Here is a 17,594-nt window from a genome sequence, read left to right as displayed (position 1 = left end):
TTCTTTAAACAATTAAGTTTGATCATTAGAGACTTCGTTTGGGCACATAGGCCACCCAGAACAAAAAAATTACAAAGCCATCCAGACCGAAGCAACGGGGAGGCATTGGCCTCCCTGACTTTTGTAGGACCTACAGGGCAATACACCTGGCAAGGGTAGTGGACTGGCAACACAAACAGTGGGTGGGGATGGAGGACACATGTATCCCTCTGCTGACTTCCCCGTGGCTCACAGTGCCCATTCCAAAGGACCCCCCTCTGGTAGGGGCCACTCTTGCGGTTACGAGGGCGCTTTTCCGTGACGTGGGTCTCTCACCGTTGCCCTCCCCATGACACCCATAATTGGAATCCAGATTTTGCCCCCGGTCTCACCAGTAAAAGATTGAGACAGCTGATTACATCTGGGAGGCATTGCCTGGGAGATGTGTGATCATCAGGGGAGCTTTCCGCACTACTGGACATTGCTAGACTCAAACTGACCATTAGATAACTTCAGCACCTATCAACTCCGATGTTTTTGCAATCCTTACAGAGAACACCCTACAAGCCGTGAGATTTAACTCCCTTTGAGTCTCTATGCCACAAAGGAGAACCCTCCTGACTACCCTAGATGAGAAGGCGACCCCGACATTTATCCACCAATGGGAAAAAGACTTAAGGATGCAATTCTCCCCACAACAAACAGAAAAAAATTCACCTACTAGCGCACTAAGCTTCTATTGCAAACCAATATCAGGAAGCCGGATACAAAATTGTCTCACATTGGTTCAGGGTCCCCTATGTACTCAATAAGATTAATAAAGCATTCCCTGACAAGAGTTGGAGGTGCAATGCAGAAGTTGGGGCTGAGTCATATCTTTTGGACGTGTTCAGCTCTGGAGGCGTTCTGGGAGGGGAGACAACAACGATTAAGTGTAAAACCTCAGTGGACTTAAAGGATAACCCAGCCGTGTGCCTTCTCCACCTAACAGAGACCCATTCGGAAGTATAGCAAGCCCTTGATGCAACTCCTCAAAGCAGCAAGGGCACGTATCCCTGTCCTATGGAGGCAACCGCTCCCTCCAACCAGGGTCCTGCGGTACTCTAAAGTTGTATCCTCCGGATGGAGGAACTGACGGCTACTCTCCACAATATGGAGGAACAATTTCGCGACAAGTGGAGACCCTGGGGGTACTTCACAGGCACAAATGCCTACTTGCAAGAGGTGGCACAAGCCACTCCCCAGGAAACACAACTCACATTCTGAACAAATATCTCTCTGTGACGCTGGCGCGCAGATACAGTACTAGGACTCGCTGATAGTCTGTCCATCACATACCCCCCCTTTTTTTTTCTTCTTTCTTTCTCTCCCCCCATCACCGACTCTCCTACCCAGCTATTTCTTTCTTTCTCTTTTTATTTCTTTTTCGCTCTCTCGCGCGCTTTCGCTCTCGCGCGCGCTTTCGCTCTCGCGCGCGCTTTCGCTCTCTCTCGCTCTCAATTGGAAGGTACTGAGATTCGTATCCAGGACAAGAGATCCTTGGGCGGACGCGTCAGATGTGCTGGTGACTCCATGGGGTCAGTACCAAATGATCTACTCCTTCCCTCCGCTAAAACTGTTACCATGTCTGCTCCACAGAGTGGAGGCTGAGGGGATTCCCATGATAGATTGCCCCAGATTGGCCTCTGCGTCCCTGGTACGACCTAGTACACCTGGTTGCGGACGGTCCTTGGCGACTACCGATGTGAGAAGACCTTCTGTCTCAAGGTCAAATTCTCCATCCTGCTTTACCATCACTGGTTTTAAGGGCATGGCTGTTGAGAGCCAGGTGCTAAGGAGCCGGGGCCTGTCGGACTCTGATTTCAACAATTTCAAGGGCATGAAAATCTACCTGGAAGACATACCATCGTTCCTGGAAGGCCTACATCTCCATGTGTGAGAAGGGGTAGCGTCCGCTCACCTAGTCCGTTTCCAGGATCCTGCTGTTCCTACAGCAAGGAGTAGACCGGAAAGCATCATTAAGGGACAAATATCAGCTTTGGTTGTTCCCCCCCCCCCCCCCCCCCCCCACGACCCCTGACACCTCACTCTCTAGTGAGCACTTTTTTATATAAGGGGTCTGCCATGTAGACCCTCCAGTGTGTCCACACTTACCCCGGTGGGATCTGAACCTGGTGCTATCGGTGCCTCAGAAACCGCCATTTGACTCTCTCAGAAAGTGGTCTTAGTGGCCATTACATTGGCCAGGAGGGTTTCAGAACTGGCGGCCTTGTCTTGCAAATCGCTCTATCTGGTTATCCACAAGAATAAGGTGGTGTTGCGTCTGCAACCTTTTCTACCGAAGGTGGGTTTGGTGTTTCACATCAATGAAGACATTGTGTTACCATCTCTGTGTCCTAAACAGACACATCCTAAGGAGGTGGCCCTCAACTCCCTGGACGTGGTCCGAGCTCTAAGGGTATATTCTAAGGCTCGCTCCTTAAGTGGTTAAAATAAACTTATCCGCACACCAAGTTTTATTGTTTACATACAAAGTGGAAAAATGTATGTAGTTACTTGCTACTTACTGAGTGGAACTCCAAATACCATAGATATAAAAAATTACCGAAAGGGTAAAAAAAAATGATGCATCACCAACATACTGAACACCTCTTGCAGGCATAAGATCTGACTAGATCATGAATAAATGTTTTATTAGGTGGCTCAATTATATTAGGCGGTTACACCTCTAAATATGATACCAGGTCTCAGTGGTAACGGAGTACCCACAATGTCACAATGTTTCACTTGGTTAATTTCTATGTCTAATATGGATTCTTGAGAATTGCTTGCATCTCGTAGTCATTGCTGTTAGTACAATTACGCTGCAATCTGACGAATTGACTGCGCAGTAGATTTGATGGTGGTTATCAGTTTGTATGAAAGTTACGATTGGTAGATTTGAAGTAAAGTGGGGGGGGGGGAGGTATTTGATCCCCTGCTGAATTTGTGCATTTGCCCACTGACAAAGAAATGCTCACGCTATAATTTTAACAGATTGTGCAATTATCCACAAACGGAAGAAACCCACAATGTTCTCCCTTGTTCTGGTGCTTAGTGCAAGAATCTCATCTTGTGGCGTTTCAATGATCATGAAAACTTGAGTAATCAGGCCAGAACTACATGGGAGAATCTTGTCAATCTTGTCAATGATCTCAAGTAGGAGTGTTGAAAGTAATCGATGCATCGCGACTCGGCCTTGCTTGATTCTGCATCTCTCTCTCATAGATAGATAGATATATATATATATATATATATCTATCTATCTCTATCTCTATCTCTATCTCCTCCTCCAGAAATTACGCTTGGCTACAATGTAAAGCAGTGAGTGTACAGCTTGTATAACGGTGTAAATTTTCCTTCCCTCTCTAAATAAAACACAGCCATTGATGTCTAAACTGCTGGCAACAAAAGGGAACATGTCCAAATTGGGCCCAGTGTCAATATTTTGTGTGGCCACCATTATTTCCCAGAACTGCCTTAACCCTCTTGGGCGTGGAGTTCACCAGAGCTTCATAGGTTGCCCCTGGAGACCTCTTCCACTCCAAGACAACACCACAAATCTGGTGGATGTTGGAGACCTTGCACTCCCTCCTGAATGAGATGTGTGCATACCTGGTGGCGAACTACAAAAAAGTCAGATTGCCAGCAATTTTTTTGCCACCAAGTGCCAAGTCATATTTTGCAAAGGGGTCAAATACTTATTTCACTCATTAAAATGCAAATCAATTGATAACTTTTTTGAAATGTGTTTTCCTGGATTTTTTTTTGTTCTGTCTCTAACTGTTAAAATAAACCTACCATTAAAATTATAGACTGATCATTTGTCAGTGGGCAAACATACAAAATCAGAAGGGGATCAAATACTTTTCTTCCTCAGTGATTAACCTATTCTTAATTTCCAAATCCAAAAAATGTATGATTTCTCTGATAAATGACAATGAAATGCCTCGATCATTAGAATTAAGATTCTCCATGAATCCTTCCTTTGAGTCAAAGTCGCTATTCAAAAGAAGTAGGATGTAGTCCCAAAGCACAAGCTGAGGCCTGGTGTGAGAATGGATATCCTCCTCCCATTTGGCCATAAACTTTGCCCCATAGCCGCGCACTTCATTTGGATGTAATTATGGTGCTTAACCACTTGCTTACTGGGCACTTAAACCCCCCTCCTGCCCAGACCAATTTTCAGCTTTCATTGCTGACGCACTTTGACAATTGCCAAGTCATACAACACTGTACACAAATGAAATTTTTATAATTTTTTTCCCACAAATAGAGCTTTCTTTTGGTGGTATTTAAAGAGGAAGTAAACCCTGATGAGTTTACTTCCTCTTTCATTCCCTGCAAAGGCAAAGCATAATGGACTACTATTCATCGCATAGTAGCCCATTATGTGTCACTTACCTGACACAGGAGCCAGCCAAGTCACCGCTGTCCCCTGTAGTCCGGCGCATCCATCTTCTCTGTGGGGTCTCACAGCTCCGCCGCTGTCATTCGGCGAAGCCGCGATGACGTCACTCCCTCGCATGCGCATGGGAGCCGAGACGCGCGGCATCTTTGTCATCGATGCCACACTCGGTGCGCTGCTGTCTACAGCGCATGCACCGTAGACAGCTGTTGCCTGTCTTCAGGCAAATATCTCCTAAACCGTATAGGTTTAGGAGATATTTCTTGGACCTACAGGTAAGCCTTAATCTAGACTTACCTGTAGGTCAAAGTGGTTTGTAAGGGTTTACAACCACTTTAATCACAGCTGGGATTTATTTTATTTTTTTTGCTAAACAAAGTTGGAACATTTTGGGGAAAAAAATGTTTAGTAGTTCAAAAATTTAGCAAACGGGTAATTTTTCTCCATTGATAATAGCCAATTACTGGCTCTGTTGACATCACATGATCAGCTCTCATTGGCTGACAGCTGATCACATGGTAAGGGGTCGATGTCAATAGACGTAGTCCTAGCAAAGCAGGTCCACAATGTAGCCGTCATTCGACTATAGCGTGGCTCTGTAGTGGTTAAACAAGAGATGAGTTGTGGTGACTAATCCATAATAAAATTATTTTGTAATTGAAAAATCATTTCTTTTGATAGGTTTACTATGTAACTATGTTTAGCGGCTGTGGAATATTTAATTGGGGCGATATACACGTATAGAGGGATGCAACGTCTGCTGTAACAAGTAAACTGGAAGAAGCAGTTGTTAAAGCCAAAATCCAGGTTTTCTTTCACTTTAGGCCAAGCTGGCACAAACTGTTTCAATAAGTATGTTTATACTGCTGCGGTCAAGACGGTATTATGTTGCAGTATTGATGATGAACTATGCAGCGCTGTTTCAGCAGCATTGCCGTTTACTTCCCATCTGCTGTTGGAGCAAAATCAAATCCGGCTGAATGCTTCTCGTCCATTCAGAGGAAGCCTTATCATTTTATCAATGAACACCAGGCTTCCTCTGGCTGGAGTGAAGTGTAAGATCGCCACCTCCTTCCTCTGTTCACACATTTTCAAATTTCTACAAAGTAGATGTCCATTTTTGTGTGGATGCAACTTAGCAGCACTCTGAAGTTTGATCTTTGTCCCTCCAAAAGCTTGCTAGTGTCTGATCACTTGAATGTATGAGACTATAACACAGTCTATGAATACTTTGCCTGTGTCCTGTACTGTACTCACAAGATATGAAAATTTGAGGCAAGTCAGTTTTTTTTTCTAGTTTACCTGTTAAGCTGTTTTCTTGGAGACCATCCTAGGACACAGAGACCCCTCTGCTCTTGCTTGTGGCCCTCAATGCTTGATACAAAACCCAAGTCTTACCTGAAGAGTTGGAAGGGGGTTATACCTTGGTGTTTTCTCCTTTCCTCCTGTTCTGTCAATTAACTTTAGTCTGTGTTTTTTTTTCTTTCTTTTATGTATTTAAGGTGTTCTCTACTGCTGCTGATGGACAGACACAAGTGGAAATTAAAGTATGCCAAGGAGAGCGAGAAATGGCTTGTGACAACAAAATTCTTGGACAGTTTACATTGGTAAGCATGTTTGTGTGTGGTTTTTTTCTGTAGTTGCTTTAAAACAAATTCATGTTTTGATTGTTATACAGATGACCTATGATTAAATGGAGCCTAACGTGTGGGGAAACGTTTTACTTGTGTATTCCATCAACTGTGCATGTGTGTGCGCTGTCACACCTGCCAGGCAATATACAAGATTCTGAATTTTTTTTTTCTGCAGTCAGAGCTGTACAATTGAGTGTATTTTTAGTTAGTTAGTTTTTTCACCTTAATGCATCCTACTTACCTGAGCCCTGGCACTTGACCCAGCGGGGAGGTGCTGTCTCTGCCAGGGGTTCTCAGCTCTTGATTGGATTAACAGCGGGAGCCTATGGCTGTGCTGCTATCATTCAAATTCAATGGTGTCAGGAAGCAGGGCCGAGTCATACATGGACGCCAAATGCTGGACTCGGGAGAGCGCCCGCAAGTTAACCCCCTTGGGAGAGCACTTCTCCTAGGGGGTTATCTGATGGGAGGAGCCACGAGAGCCACCGGGGGACCCCAGAAGACTAGGTTCGGGGCTGCACAGTGGAGGCAAGTATATGTATGCTTTTTTTTTAACCACTTGGCGCCCAAGCTACGTCATGACGTCATGGGCTTTGTGGTGTTATAGCTTAATGCCTGAGGCTACAGACATTCAGATATCAGCATTTTCAGCCAAAGATTCCCTGCACCATAAGAACCATCCTAGCGGCTGTTCCGGGCCGCCCTCCGGTGCTTCTACCGACTCGCCGCTTTGATTGGCGAGTCGGTCACAGGATCCACCGCCCCCTGGATGGTATCAGATTTCCGGTGGACCAGATGGTCCCTGGAGTCTCTATGATCATTCGGAGGCCGGGCGCGATGTTATGACCTCACGCCCGGCCTCTGCATTCAAAATAATGACGCCACTTTGGCTGGGAAGCTGTGATAGTTTTTTTTTTTCTTTTTTGGGCTTCCCAGCCTAGAGGTGAGATGTGGGGCCTTATTGACCCCATATCTCACTGTAAATAGGTCCGATCATGCCATATTCCTATTACAAGGGATGTTTACATTCCTTGTAATAGGCATAAAAGCAATCAATTTTTTAAAGTGTCAACCTTAAAAAATAAAAGTAAAATTAACAAAAAATTAAAAATTTAAAGCGCCCCTGTCCCCGTGAGCTCATACGCAGAAGCGAACGCATACGCAAGTCCTGCCCACGTATGAAAACGATGTTCAAACCACACATGTGACGTGAGGTATCGCCGCGAAAGTTGGAGCGAGAGCAATAATGCTAGCCCTAGACCTACTCTGTCACTCAAAACATGTAACCAGTAAAAAAAATGTAACGTGTCACCTATGGGGTTTTTAAATACCAAAGTTTGGTGCCATTCCAAGAGCGTGTGCAATTTTGAAGCATGACATGTTGGGTATCTTTACTTGGCGTATCTTCATCTTTCACGTTATGCAAAAAATTTGGGCTACCGTTACTGTTTTTTTTTTTTTTTTTTTTTTTTTTTTTAAAGCATGAAACTGGGGTTTTTTTTCTTTTTTTTTTCTGAAAAAAGTGTTCGAAAAATTGCTGCACAAATACCATGCGAGATAAAAGGTTGCAACAACCGCCATTGTATTCTCTAGGGTCTTTTCTAAAAAAACATATATAATGTTTGGGGGTTCTATGTAATTTTCTAGCAAAAAAATTATGAATTTTTCATGTAGGAGCGAAATGTCAGAATTGGCCTGAAAAATTAACACTTACAATCACTTTAAGCACAAAGGACTTAGTTTGGTTATGCTATGTGATGAATTAGGAGTGCAGAGAGCACTCTGAGGCAAATCACAAGAAGCCTGACACACAGATGTTTATTGGCAGACTTGGGCCACAGTTAGTCCACAGAGTATCAATGGTCATGCAACAGATAAGCAGTTCATGGAGTAACATTGGGGCACCACAGGTGAACAGTTCACTCGGTAACAATAAGACATGACAAGGGGAAGTGATCCTTTAGAGCAGTAGAGCGACAGTTTGGGAGAAGGGGCCACAGGCAGGTCCGGCAAGGGGAAAACAGGTCCTCAGTGTGGTAGTATAGCACAGAAAACAGTTCTTGGAGTAGCAATGAGCATGGCATGGATAGACTGTTTGCGCCATGGTAGTGAGCACAGAATAGATAAACCGTTCACAGGCCACTATGACATAGAAAGGGGAGATGACCTTCAGGGCAGAAGCTAGGGTAACAGCCCGTGGAGTGGGGATATAGCACTGCAAAAAGGAAGCAGTTTGGCAACAAAGACACAGCCAGGGCGAATGATGCTCAGAATAACAGCAGGGGTGAAAGGGTTCAAAGACTCACACTGGGGGTTTGGCATCAGGGGATCCAGGCAGGATAATCCGAGGAGGACTCCGGTCATGCAGTGGAAGAAAGCAGGGCAACTTGGAGGGCTCTGGGCACCCCACAGGCAGGGCAATCCAGAGAGGGCTCTGGGTACCTAGCAGACAGAGCAGGCACTGCAATCCGAGGAGGGCGCTGTGCAAAGCGGAGGGATCTGGGCACACAACAGTCCTGGGTCTTCACAGCACCTGGCTCCCACAGAAAAGGATCTACAAAGTGGGGAGAAAAAAAAGAGTTCCAGTATCTGGAAAGCAGCACAGACCATATGGAACAGTCCAAGGATCCAGGAAGTAGCACACCATTCATACTGAACTGAGATTCAGCAGTTCTAAGCACCTTCTAGTTTCCTTGCAGTGGGACAGGCAGACTTAAGTGCCACTGTCCATCGGTGGGACAAGCTTAAAAAGACTCACCTTTTTTTGGCCAACATAGGAAAATTAGATTGTGCTTTGAATTCAGCTAAGGCGAGTACACAATGCCCTGGTGCCAGCATGTCTGGTCCTGTCCAGCCACAGGACACCTTGCTGTGTGTGCCTCCTAATGAGATCCCCTTTACCTCCCACGCCCTAAAGGACACAGGAACTCCTAGGCCAGTGATGGCGAACCTTGGCACCCCAGATGTTTTGGAACTACATTTACCATGATGCTCCACTACACTGCAGAGTGCATGAGCATCATGGGAAATGTAGTTCCAAAACATCTGGGGTGCCAAGGTTCGCCATCACTGTCCTAGGCTAACTAAGCAGACAAGCTGGCTGCATTGCACACTGTTGATTCCAAGAAAAAAAAGAGAAATAATAATTCTACCCTCTGCTACATGCTACTTACAGGAAGTAGGTAGCAAACAGAAAATTGGAAGCCAGCCCCTCATATATCTCCTCTTCTACCCAGTATGTCTCAGTTGTTGGTGTTCTAGAAGGTTAGATGCTTTTTCTACCTCTACTGAAAATGGTTTTCTTTTTTTTTTTTTTTTTTTTTTTTGCATTTGTGACTTTGATTCTTTGTTTACACTGCTCTGTATGACCTGGTCTTTCTGACTGGATGTGCAAGCTCTGTATTGTGACGCTTTCCAGGTATGCATGCCACTGGTATAAACCATCCCCACTTTGTGGATGGGTCATGTAGGAGCTACTTCACTGCTTTGATGCCATTTGAAATGCCTACTTTGTGTCCATTGCGGCTCCTGTGGCAACAACTGCTGAAACTTATGAAAGGAAGAGACAATGGAAGCTAGTGGGTGACAGCACATCTCTGGGAGTTCAGCCATGTTGCGCTGCTTGCTGACAGGCGCCGCTGCTTGCAGTTCATATGACCTCACCAAAGGACATTGAAACACTGTAGGAAGCGTGGGTGTGAGGAGGAGGAAGCATAGTTTCAAACCTTAGGTGTTTTAGCCTTTACTTTCACTTGAACGCTGACGAACGGATTGCTAACATTGTACATTAGGAGTGTAGCCTGTTTTACAAAATCTTTCACGTTTTTCAGCATTGAAGCACCTTTCTGATGCTGCTCTTGCCTTGCCTACAAGTGATCATGGATCTATCTTCTGTCTCTGCTGTCTGCCTACAATGACCTAGTCGCTTCCAGCCATTTGAGCCTCTCCTACCCAGGTCACCATGGTGACTAGAGATGGCATCCTGGCGCCAGGGCTTTTTGTCCAGTGTCATTCGCTATGACACCTGCCAGAGGCAATGGCGCCACACGGCGCGGCCTCCCCGTCACACTCACGCCTACCACACTGTGCCATTCAGTCTCCAATCCGGCTCAGCTGGTGATTGGGACCTGCAGAGGAGGGGCCGCGTGTCTGCCTTGCCTCAAACACCGCTGGACCACCCCCTTTTGCATGGCTTATCACCAGGAAGGATAAGGCCTGCGTGGTGGTGCATGGCCAGAGACATCAAGTATCATGTAGACATCTGGGCTCACCCAGTGTATGTGCAGCAACACCATGTCTGCACCCCTGCCTGCCATAGTGCCCACCGCCAGAAAATTCCTCGTGTAGAATCCCGCCTGCTGACTGCCCTGTTCCGAGCCTGACTCCTGCGTATCACACGCATGTATTCTTCTGTGTGACCACCCTCCCGTCTGTCACAGCTGCCTCTGCTCCAACTCCTGCATGTCCTGACAGCATGGAACAGCCCAGCTCTGCTCACCCCCTCTACTCCCAATGTAACATTAGAGGACCTGTCACCCAAAAAAAATCACATGGTCTTTGTCTACTATGTGATGAAAATAAATTATGTGAAAAAAGTATGAATTGTATAAAAAATGTTTCTTATATTCACCGATCGACACAGCGCCTCTTAGCCATTGGGTTGTTACACCCACCTTTAGGAGCATACTAGACATTACATGTTATGTAACACACAACTTTCCCATTCCGTCCAGGGGGTGGTCCCTTAGGTAACAACCCTCCAGCCTGCCATGCAGTCATCAGTTTTATTTTGCCTAGTGAAGAAGGACCTAGGAACCCTGACAGCCCATCGGTCTGTTTTTTTCTGCTGATTTTTTATTTTTTTTGTGCAAGATGGATCCTGTGATCTGCTATCAACAGCCGGACGGGTGACAGGCTGGATACCTTTATCCTTGTCTCCCCAGTCCTGCCATTGAGCGTGTGCAGGCCAGAGCTCTGCGCTGGGTCGGCCACAATGAAACCTCAGCTCCAGAGGTGGTCGTGAGCTTTTATGCCGGGCTACTGATGTCGGTCAGTGTGCCGGGCCAGCAGCCACCCTGTACTGATCAGAGAGTGGGTCTGTAATGGAATGTCTCTCAGCTCTTCAGGACTGGTAAGTACACGCTCCCTGCCTCGGTGGGGCTGAGCAGCTGGGCATTCCCTGGGAGGTCGATTTGGGGGTCCCTCACCTCCCTCTTCTCTCCCCACCAGAGCGGGGTGTGTGTGTCTGTGCAGGGGTTCTCCAGGTGGGTTCTCATCTGGGGGGGGGGGGGTGTGCTGGCTGGGTCCTGTTTTTCATGTCCCTGGAAGGTTCCTATGCAACTGCTTGTGTCCTGTGCAGCGCTGTGCCCACCTCCATTGTTCCTCTCTGTCCCTCATGGCTTGCATACAGCAGCCATCTTAGGTGTGGGCAAGGGCAGCATGCTCTCCTGGGCTTCGGCAGCCATTTTCCCTGTGATTTGTCCTAATACTGGACGCCGGTGGCCATTTTCTGGAAGCCTGAACATGTTTTTTCATTGTTCTCTAGTGGCAGCATGTGCTCCTGTGCTCTGATGGCCATTTTCCCTGTGTTTTATGTCCTTATTCTGGGCGACCATTTTCTTTGAGCCTTAGCACACTACAGAGCGGTTTCCGTGCCATTAGCAGCTGCTTCCAACGACAGAGCTGATTCCTCTGCAACTGGGAGCCAACAGACTACGGGCACTATCTGCTGGATAGCGCAGAACCCCTCAGGGTGGTGAGTCCTGCGGGAAAGAGCCCCTCAGCCTGCAGCAGTAAGGAGGGTGGGACTGTCGCTGTCCTAAGTCCCCTTTGGGTGGCAGACAGGGTAGGGTCAGCATGGCTTCAGAAACTGAAATCCAGGCAATTGCAACCGGATCGCCTGCAGACTGTGCAGTGCCCTTGGACACCTTGTCGGCGGTCCTCAATTAGTTTGGTGCCAAGATGGAGGCGGTGTGTGGGCGCAAACGTGCTAAAAAGCAGCCCCTGAACCCCTCCTCTGGGGTGAGCTCTGAGGCTGGAGACCCCCTGTTCTGTCGTGTCAGATGACTCTGACCAGAACAGTGAGGATGAGTCCCCATCCAGGTCCGTGCGTGACAAAGCGCTTGTTGGGGCACTTATCACAGCTGTGCGTGATACCCTGAATATTCAGGAGTAGGCAGATTCCTCTGCTGATGTAGTGGTCCCTTTTGGGTCCTGTAAGCCAGCACGTTCACCTAAGGTGTTCCCGTATTTGACTTATTTTGACAAGTTCATTTACAAGGAAGGTGGTCCCCCCAATGGACCTTTTCGGTCCCCAAATACATGGCGGTGCGTTAACCTTTTGAGGAGAGCCTTCTCAAAGTGGTAGGCTCCTCTGGTCATGGACCCCTCAGTATCCAGGTTAAACAAAGTAACCACGATCCCAGTAGATGGGACTCCTGCGTTTTTAAGGATCCCACGGACAGGAAGGCAGTGGCTCGTTCCTTGTTTACGGTTGTGGGGTCAGCCGTGCGACCAGTACTGGCATCTGCACTTGTGTCGCAGGCAGAGTAAGAAAAACTGTTGCACCGTGAATTGGGAGAACAGGCTTCTCCTGTCTGCATGGAATTAGCAGACCAGTTAGTGCAAGGCCTGAAGTACGTTTGAGACATGGCCCTGGATACTCTCCCTCGGTTATCCAGGGCTTCAGTATCAGCTGGGGTGCTGAGGCGCCTGATTTGGTTGAAATGCTGGTCTGACAAGGCATCTAAAAAAAAAAGCCCTGACGGATCTTTCCTTCCTTGGCGACTGTCTCTTTGGAGCCTCCTTGGATGACATTATTAAGAATGCCACAGGTGGTAAGAGTACTCTACTCCCACAGGCCAGGAAGGCTAAGGAGCCATGCCATAAGCAAGGGCCCTCTTTTTCCACTCATAAATGGCTTTTTCGTCCGCCTTGAGCTTTCGGCTAAACGTCCCCAGCCCGACAGGACGACCATGGACAGTCAAAGGTCCCTGGAACCGCAAGCCTAACAAGCCTGCGAACAAAAGTGCTACCGCATAGGTTGGTCCCCACCCATGACTCCGGTGGGGGGGTCATCTTCGGGAGTTTGCATTTCGGTGGTCCTCTCGAATGTCCGACCAATGAGTCTGCAATCTGATTTCTTATGGCTATAAAATAGTTTCTCTTGGCCGCAAAACAGATTCTTCCCCTCCAGCATACCCAGGAGGCCCTCTTGGGGACAGTAAGGGACCTACTGAATCGCAGGATGATTGTACCTGTTCCGGAATCGGAACGTTTCCAGAGGTTCTACTCAAACCTGTTTGTAGTTCCCAAGAAGGAAGAGGTATGTAAAAATCTTGGCTCTAAAAGCCCTCAATCACTTTGAATGTGCAGAGGTTCAGAAAGGAATCGGTTCGCTCAGTAGTTGCTGCACTCCATCAAGGGGACTCCCTGGCATCCTTGGACATTCAGGATGCGTACCTGCACATTCCCATATGCCTCTGGCAGCAAAAGTTTCTGCGGTTTGCAGTCGGGAAGTCTACTACCAGTTTGTGGCTTTCCCTTTTTGGTTTGGCATCAGCGCCTAGATTCTTTACCAAGGTATTGGCTTCAGTTTTGGCGTTGTTGCAGCAATGTGGGATCTTCCGCCTCAGAATTATAGGAGGATGTGGCGATCACCATACAGACACTGCAAGAGTTTGGGTGGCTGTTAAACCTAAAGAAGTCAGTGGTAGTACTGACCCAGCGTTTGGAGTACCTAGGCTTGCTTCTGGACTCCAGGGAAGTGAGTATTTCTCCCTTCAGACAAGCTGCAGACTCTGAGCCACAGTAAAACTGCTGAACCGCAAGTGGCCGTAGATTTACTTCTGCATGCGAGTCCTGGGACTCATGGTGGTCTCCTTCAAGGCAGTACCGTATGCCCAGTTCCACACCAGAGTTCTGCAGGAGGAGATTTTGACAAAGTGGTAAAAATATCTGTCCCTGGATTGACAGATCCAGGTGAGCCAGTTAGTCAGAGATTCTCTGATCTGGTGGCTGAGGTCCCTGGTGCTTCAGTCCGAGAAGTCATTCCAGCCTCTGAAATGGATGGTAATCACAACGGATACCAGCCTATCCGGCTGGGGTGGAGTGATGGGGTTTAGTCGGCTCAGGGCTTCTGGTCCTTGGAGGAATCCAAGTTGCCGCTCAATCCGCTCGAGCTAAGAGCGATCAGGCTATGCATCTCCACTTGGTCGATGAGACTGCGAGGGTGTCCGATCAGGATTCAGTCAGGCAATGCCACTGCGGGGGCATACGTCAATCACCGAGGAACAAGAAGCTCAGTCGCTGCACGGGAGGATGCTCACATACTTCGGTGGGCAGAGCGACGTACTGGCCCCATCGGCCATTTACATCCCAGGAGTGGAGAACTGGCAGGCGGACTATCTAAGTCGCCAGATGCTGGACCCAGGAGAGTGGGCGTTGCATCCGGAGGCGTTCAGGCTGCTGTGCCTGCGGTGGGGCACACCAGACGTGGATCTTCTGGCCTCCCGTCTCAATCAGAAGGTGCCGAGATTCGTATCCAGGACAAGAGATCTGTGGGCAGACGCGTCAGACATGCTGGTGGCTCCGTGGGATCAGTACTAGCTGATCTACGCCTTCCCTCCACTGAAACTGTTACCACGATTGCTTCGCAGAGTGGAAGTCGATGGGATCCCAGTAATTCTGGTTGCCCTAGATTGGCCTCAGCATCCTTGGTACGCAGACCTAGTGTGCCTGGTGGAAGACGCTCCATGGCGACTGCCGTTATGAGAGGACCCTCTATCTCAAGGTCCGATTCTCTATCCTGCTTTACCATCGCTGGCTTTAACGGCATGGCTATTGAGAGCCAAGTGTTGAACCGGGGTCTGTCTGACTCGGTGATCCCCACTATATTGAGAGCGCGGAAATCTTCTCGGAAGAAATATCGTACCCGGAAGGCTTAAATCTCCATGTGTGAGGAGAAAGGAAGGCATCCGCCCTCCTTCTTCTTTTTATTTTTTTTTTAATATATCCAGGATCCTGCTGTTTCTTCAGCAAGGAGTAGACCAGGAATTGACGCTAAGCACTATTAAGGGGCAAGTATCAATCTTGGCTGTCTTTTTTTTTTTTTTTTTCTGCGACCCCTGGCATCTCTCATTAGTAAGTACCTTTTGTTCAAGGGGTGCAACATGTAGTCCCTCCGGTGTGTTCACCGCTACCCCCGTGGGATCTGAACCTGGTATTGTTGGCGCTTCAGAAACTGCCTTTTGAAAATATCAGGGAGGTTCCCCTGTTGACCCCTTCCCAGAAAGTGGTCTTTCTAGTGGCCATCGCATCGGCCAGGAGGGTTTCGGAACTGGCGGCCTTGTCCTGGAAGTCACCCTATCTGGTTGTTCACAAGGATAAAGTGCGGGTGCGTCCGCAACCATCCTTTCTGCCGAAAGTGGTCTCGGCTTTTCATATCAATGAGGACATTGTGTTACCATCTCTGTGTCCTAAGTCAACACATCCTAAGGAGGTGGAGTGGTACTGCATGCTCTGGACGGGGTTCGCGCTCTGAAGGTGTATTTGTCTGCCATAGCTCCCTTCCGGAAGTCAGCTGCACGATTTTTGTCAGTGGCTGCTCCAAAGAAAGCCATGGCGGTCTCGTTGGCCACCATTTCCAGGTGGATCAGACAGATTGTAGTGCAGGCCTATGTCTTGAAGGGGCAGGTGCCCCCATTTCCGCTCACGGCCCACTCTACAAGGGCAATCAAAAAGTCTTGGGCGGGGACCTGGTCGTCTGTCCACACGTTTACCAAGTTCTACCAGGTAGACGTCGTGCATTGGCTGATGCCTGTTTTGGCCGCAAAGTTTTGCAGGTGGCCGTATAGTTGCAATTGAGTATGCAATATTTTTTTCGATTTAAAAACGCAGTACCCTTGAGTTGATGCACTGTTGCATTACATTCTGCAGTTTTGGTGTGGTTGTGGGTAGTCACACCTGTTGAGGGTACCCTGGTTTTGTGGTGGATTTCTCTACGCACTGTCGTTTTTGTGGGTAAAGTTTCACTAGTTCCCACTTGCCATGGTGGATGAAGTTTTTTATATGCTGTTTTCCCACCCCTCATTTGGCACTGCTTGGGGATGTCCCAATGGTTAAGAGGAGCTGTTTCGGTCGGTGAATACAAGAAAATATTTTTTGTACTCACCGTAAAATCCTTTTCTCTGTAATTCACCGACCGACACAGCACCCGCCCCTCTTTCTCTTTACGTTATACTGCTTGTTGACGTACTGATGACTGCATGGCAGACTGGAGGGTTGTTACTTAAGGGACAGCCCCCTGGGCGGAACTGGAAAGTTCTGTTACATAACATGTAATGCCTAGTATGCTCCTAAAGGTGAGCGTAACAATCCAATGGCTAAGAGGAGCTGTGTCGGTTGGTGAATTACAGAGGAAAGGACTAGGATAATCCTATTTTTTACACCTAAGCACATAGAATACCCCCCCCCCCAAATGTTGAGCACTCCAACATATATGCACGTACAAATGTAAATGCCTACGCATGAAAACATTGATTGCGATACACGTTCCAATTCGCCACGCACAAATCTTTTGCTGGCTTTAAGCAAATTTGTCAAGCCCTGTTAATGAGTATTCAAAGCCTAGCCTTAACCCTGGACAGCGTTGCCCCTTCCCTACGAAGTAACGTGTCAGATCCTAGAAGTATGGTCGACGGTCTTGTTGTACCAGGTGCCTTCAAATCACAATCGACTGTTGATTGCTGCCTGCGGTACGCCTGTTGACGGGCCTTACATTGACAGCCTGGGATTTTGCCCTTTGAAGTTATTCCATTCTCAGACTTTTTGGCCCCTTGCTTGGTTTTATCCTGTGAGGATTTCACTGCCGTTTTTTGGTCTGTCCTGGACTACAGAAATCATCATCTTGCATGCTTTCCCTTAAAGTGATTGTAAAGTCTCGTTTTAAAAAATAAACCTGTTATACTTGCCTCCTCTGTGCAGTTAGTTTTGCACAGAGCAGCCTGGATCCTCCTTTTATCGGTCCCTCTTTGCTGCTCCTGGCCCCTCCCTCCTATCAAGTACTCCCACAGACAGCAGCTTCCTATGGGGGCACTGGAGCAGAGTCACAGCTTTGTGTCCATTCAGACAGAGCCCCACACCCTCTCTCCCTGATTGGTTGACTGACTTTGACAGACACTGGGGCCAATTACGCCGCTGCTGTATCTCAGCCAATCGGGACTGATGTCCCAGACAGCTTAGACATTCGTGAACATTGCTGGAGAGAGATGTGGCTCAGGTAAGTAATTAGGGGGGGTGCTGGTGTGGTTTCTACTTACAAGGTTTTTTTTTTATCTTCTTGCATAGAATGCATGAAGATAAAGTTTCTTTACAACTCCTTTAAAGAATCCCATCTGCCTGCAGAGTTGACTGCCTCTTATGCTAAAATTGTATGATGCTACAACTGAGAAGTTGCAGGCCACTGCCGTTTTATTTCTAGACTTTTTCTTTCTTTAGCTTTTATTTCCTGTTTTTTTTTTTTTTTGTCAAAAAAA

The 17,594-nt window shown here is 47.6% G+C and overlaps 1 protein-coding gene across 1 annotated transcript in view; it reads left to right on the top strand.

The window, feature by feature from the left end:
* HSPA9 (heat shock protein family A (Hsp70) member 9) overlaps nucleotides 1-17,594 on the top strand; it is a 299,396-nt gene that overhangs the window by 183,631 nt on the left and 98,171 nt on the right. Inside the window, exon 9 of the mRNA XM_077473881.1 lies at nucleotides 5,929-6,033. Within this exon, the coding sequence (XP_077330007.1) occupies nucleotides 5,929-6,033 (105 nt within the window). The remainder of the gene's footprint in view (nucleotides 1-5,928; nucleotides 6,034-17,594) is intronic.

Source organism: Lithobates pipiens, unplaced genomic scaffold (assembly GCF_037356315.1).
Source record: "Lithobates pipiens isolate NorthernLeopardFrog02 unplaced genomic scaffold, aLitPip1_a1.2 Scaffold_8, whole genome shotgun sequence".
NCBI lineage: Eukaryota > Metazoa > Chordata > Amphibia > Anura > Ranidae > Lithobates > Lithobates pipiens.
The sequence above is the reverse complement of the archived record's forward strand: the minus strand, read 5'-3'. Positions and strand labels throughout refer to the sequence as shown.